Source organism: Arachis duranensis, chromosome 5 (genome assembly GCF_000817695.3).
Source record: "Arachis duranensis cultivar V14167 chromosome 5, aradu.V14167.gnm2.J7QH, whole genome shotgun sequence".
Taxonomy (NCBI): Eukaryota; Viridiplantae; Streptophyta; class Magnoliopsida; order Fabales; family Fabaceae; genus Arachis; species Arachis duranensis.
Window position 1 is genome coordinate 88,101,068 of NC_029776.3, and position 4,960 is coordinate 88,106,027.

At 38.7% G+C, this 4,960-nt stretch overlaps 1 protein-coding gene across 1 annotated transcript; it reads right to left on the reverse strand.

The window, feature by feature from the left end:
• Positions 1–5: 5 nt before the first annotated feature.
• Positions 6–3,951, reverse strand: LOC107490322 (receptor-like protein kinase HSL1). The gene is made up of 2 exons (XM_016111100.3): positions 1,119–3,951; positions 6–1,029 (listed from the first exon to the last, which is right to left on the reverse strand). Exons 1-2 carry the CDS (start codon positions 3,736–3,738, stop codon positions 617–619), a joined length of 3,033 nt encoding a protein of 1,010 aa, XP_015966586.1. The 5' UTR covers positions 3,739–3,951; the 3' UTR covers positions 6–616.
• Between the last annotated feature and the right edge of the window lie 1,009 nt (positions 3,952–4,960).

Sequence of the window (4,960 nt, forward strand, 5' to 3'; positions counted from 1 at the left end):
GAAGGAACACACGATTAGACTCTGCTATTAAAATGAAAATATAAATGGGAATTTTTCCCACAGATAACATGTTAGTGTTGTAACCGTCACTTGAATGAAAGTAATATGAGATCATGTCTTATTTCCAACGAAATAAACATCACTCTCAGCCATCTTGCATATAAAGATCACTGCACTATTCGAGAAAGCTCCTGCACCATTTTTCACAATACTGTTCGATTTAGGTGACTAGGATCCAAAATGTTCTCAATTGCTAGCTATTGTAACTTGTCACAATATAATACATTGGTAGTTTTATTTTCTGTGGAAGAAGGAAACATATTATTGAAGCTCCACCTATATGTGTACACTAGTTACAGCACCTAAAAAAATTTCTCTAATTTAGATAAGCAAACATGATTTGAAGTCTACCCCTATCATTATGTTACACATTACTGTAAAAAGATGAATCTCACAACACTACCTCAAAACAATCTTCTGTACAATGCTGGATTCTGCTTTCTTCCTTCTACTCAACCATGGTTGAGTTGCTTTACATATTTTTTATGTCACCAGCTTACGGGGGCAATCAATTATGATGGATTCCCAGGCCCCGTCTCCTTGAAAACCAAGTTCATTAGTCACTATCATTGTCAATATCCAGCCTTGCTTCCGTTTTTGAATTCTTAATAAGGGGAATAATTTCATCTTTCCCAATATTCCTCTCTCCAAATTCATATCCTTCACCGAATCGATGCAACAGTTGCAAAGCCTCCTTCATTTGAGGCCTACCAGCAGGCAATGGTGAAGTACACATGACCCCAAGTTTAAAAACACTGCACATTTCATCACTGTAACTAGCCTCCAAGACATCAGTGTCCAGCAGTTCGTCTACATTGGTTCCTAACTGAACGTGGCGCCATGCCCACTCTGAAAGAGATGAGTGCTCATCTCCATAATTAGCTTCTTTTCCAGTTGTTAATTCCAATAGTATAACCCCAAAGCTGAAGACATCGATCTTTTCGCTCACTTTTGTTGTTTGAACATATTCTGCAATTCAATTATGAAATTCAGATTAAACTTAATTGCCAATGAAAAAAATATTACCAAGGGATGTTGAAGATTGGAAAGATATTCACCTGGAGCAATATATCCAAATGAGCCAACAACACTTGTCATGGTGGTAAGGGGCTTGATCGTCATCCTTGCAAGACCAAAATCTGCAACTTTTGCATTGAATTGAGAATCCAAAAGTATGTTGCTTGTTTTCACATCTCTATGAACCACAGGCGGCGAGCAATCATGGTGCATGTATGTTAGGCCTTGGGCAATACCAATGGCAATTCGCAATCTCTTTGGCCAATCAAGAAAAAAATGATTGACTTTACCAGACATGGATGATGACTTGCTCTTCTTGTGCAGCCACTTATCTAGGCTATGATTCTCTAGGTACTCGTAGACAAGGAGCATAGAATCCTCATTGAAGATACAGCACAACAACTTCACAATGTTGCCATGACGAATATTGCTCAATATCTTAACTTCTGCGTGAAATGAGCTCTCAAGCCTGTGGTTTAACTTTCTGTTATTCCAAATCTTTTTCACTGCAACATAGCCAAATCCATCAACAGGCACACGGTACACTGTACCGTATCCACCACTGCCAATGATATTATTCTCTGTCAATGATGATACTATGCTTGATTCTCTGAAACTCAGCCTTTGAAAGGAAATGAGCTTCCATGAATTGTCCAATCCACGCTTTCTTTTGCTGTAAAGTCTGGTAATCAAGAATGCAGCTAATGAAGCCAGGAAAATGGCTATAACCACCAGGCTTATAATCAAACCAAGAGACCAAGATGAGCCTTTGGTTTGCCTTTGAGGGCTAGAATTACACAAAGCAAGGTTAAGCACTCGAGTAGCAGCACAGAGGCCGGAGTTGTCCAAAAAGCAGCTAGCATATACAGAATTTTCGAATTCACTCGGAATCCTCCCAGTCAAGTGATTGGAGGATAGATTGAAATTGCTGAGTGTTGAAGGTAGAGAGGGAATTTGGCCAGAGAATTGATTTTCTGAGAGGTCAAGCATATTAAGAGCTGGTAACCGGCCAATCGAGACTGGAATTTGTCCTGAGAGTTTGTTTTGGCTCAAAACTAGAATTTCTAGGGACTTCCATGATAATATATCTGATGGAAGTGGCCCAGTGAGCTGGTTCTGATGAAGATCGAGGTATAGCAGCTTGGGAAGAGCAGTGATCCCAGGTGGCATACTTCCAGTAAGGTTGTTCTTGCTGGCATCAAAGTATTCCACATTGGTCCAGGAAGACACGCCGGCCGGAATTCTACCGGAAAACTGATTGTCACCGATATCAAAGCGCGAAATATTCGCAGACAATCTTTCAGGAAGCTCACCACTAAACTTATTATGCGCCACAATGAAATTAGACAAATTGAAAGATGTCCATAGGCCACTAGGAATGCTACCAGAAAATCCATTCTTCTGAATTTTCAGCTCCTGCAGGGTTCTGCAATTTCCTAGTGACTCTGGCAACTCCCCATTCAGATTATTTTCATAGACAGTTAAATTATGCAACACACCATAATAACACAAGTCCTCTGGCAGATTTCCAGTGAAATCATTGTCTCCAGCAAGAAAGATTTCAAGCTTTGAGTAGCGGCCAAAGTCAGAGGGAAGAGTACCTGATAACTTGTTGCTGAAGACACGAAAATCGATCAGAGCTGGCAGATGGCCTAAGCTTTGAGGTAGCTCCCCTGACAAGCTATTCAAAGACAATTTCAGTCCCTTTAAGTTTCCGAGCTTTCGGAAATCATTCGGTATCTTCCCTGTAAGGTTATTATTTGTTAGATCAATGATGGTCAAGTTTGATGCTTCAATCACATCAGGTATCGTTCCAGAGAGCTTGTTTCTCGAAAGGTACACAATGCTCAGATTCTTCGGCTTGAACAAACCACTTGGAATTTGTCCAGTTAACTTGTTCTGCGACAAATCAAGCTCCTCCAAAGCCACCATTTCTCCAATTGTTTCAGGAATTTCACCAACCAGGTTGCATGCAAACACATAAAAAATCTTCAGTTTCTTCAACCTGGTCCAGCTTGGTGGCAGCGTTGTAGAAGGAAGCATGGTGTTTGTTGACAAATCCAAGAATTCAAGATTGGACAAATCTCCAATCTCATCAGGCAAAGTTCCGTTAAAAAGACAGTACTGAAGGCGAAGCACTCTGAGCTCCTTCAATTTTCCGATTGCCGCCGGAACGTCGCCGGCGAAGTTCGTCGAAGCGAGATTCAGGTACTGCAAATTTGACAGCGTGTCAATGTCATCGGGAACTTCTCCGACGAAGTTGTTCATGTGCAAATCAAGGTATTGAAGTTGAGAGCAGTTGTAGAGAGTGATCGGAAAATCGCCGGGAATAAAGTTCTGGCTGAAATCGACACGTGTCAGGTTCTTGAGGTCACACAAGAAAGAAGGTATTGTTTGGTTGAGATTGGCGTTGGATAGGGTTATTCCGGTGACGGAACCGTCGTTGTTGCAGGTGATCTCAGGCCAAGAACAGTGAGAGGAGGAGGAGGAGGAGGAGGGGGTCCAGTGAGAGAGTGAAGGTGGGTTGTGAAAGTACTGTTTTATCCTCAGGAGGAGTTGGTGTTCTTGATCGTGAAGCAGGGAGTTGGTAATGTTGAAAATAAGGAAGAAGGTGAGAAGGGAAGAGAGTAACGGAAATTGGTCACGTGAGGGTGGTGTCATTATTGTTGTTCAGGAAAGGGAGAAGGGTAGAAGACTTGGACTTAGAGCCTGCGCGCTACATCCAATAACGTAACCGAAACTGCGCACAGAGACAGAGAGAGAGAAAGAGAGAATGGAAGATGAGGAGGATTTGTTGATTGTTGCGTTGGTGTGAAAATTTTGACACTATCTATTTCAATGAAGAAGAAAGTGGTGCAAAGTGCAAAGGCAGAAACTACTATTACAGCCACCATTTCCTGTTTCCCACTTATACCGTTAATTTGTTAATTGGATTTTAGTCCAGTACCCACTAACAACCAACTTGCTCTTACTTCTCCCTCGTTAAAAATAACTGTAATTCAAAATAGAGCAATGTTAGGACCAACAATTTTTGTAATTGGTAACTATCAAATAGTCATCAATAATGATTTAATGATGTAAGATTGGTATAAAATTTCATCCAATGACTCACATTTTTCTACTGGTTACATACTGACCAAAATTCAATAAAATTACTGGTCTAGATTTTTTTTTCAAAATAAATGAGCGTTATGCCTTATCTTTACATACATTTTGATAAAATAATATTAATATACTAATTTATTTTGTGTTGTAAATTTTTTTTTTATTTTTTTATTTTTGTGTTGTAAATTTTATTTAAGTCTTTTACAACTCTTTTATTGATATTCTTCTCTAAGGATTAAATTTATGTATTTACGTACAGAAATATAATTGAATAAATATTTAATATCAATTTAAATGCAAGACAAAAATAGAAAAAAAATATTAAAATATAACGTAAAGATACAATAATTCAGTGAAATTTCCTGTACTTACCAATAGCCTTCTAGAAGGAGTAAACACGAAAGTTAGCTGAATTAAGTGTATCGAGGAGATGCACGCGTAAACACGGACCAAAAGTGAAGTAGATCTATTTTGTTCATTTATTGTAGTGCGACTAAAACAACCTTGGCATAAATGACAAACCAATAATTGGTTTCTTATCTGGCAAAAATAAATAAATTTCACTCGCTGATTTCCACACATGCGAGTAAGAAGTAAACAATTGAGTGAAAAATGAGTAAATCATATGTTTGACAATATTTTTAAAAAACATATAAATATATAAATGATGTTTGATTATTCTTCGTATAACACCAAAATGAAGTTTAAATTATTTTAATGTTGGTTTCTCATTATATTGACGTCTCACGTGGGTCAACGTGAAGAAAGGGAAAAGCAC

Excerpts from the sequence above, each read along its gene's own strand:
- LOC107490322 (XM_016111100.3), bottom strand. The coding sequence starts at position 3,738 with ATGACACCACCCTCACGTGACCAATTTCCGTTACTCTCTTCCCTTCTC. Across the intron at positions 1,030-1,118 it reads ATTTGGATATATTGCTCCAG|AATATGTTCAAACAACAAAA; the intron begins GTGAATATCTTT and ends ATTGAATTGCAG.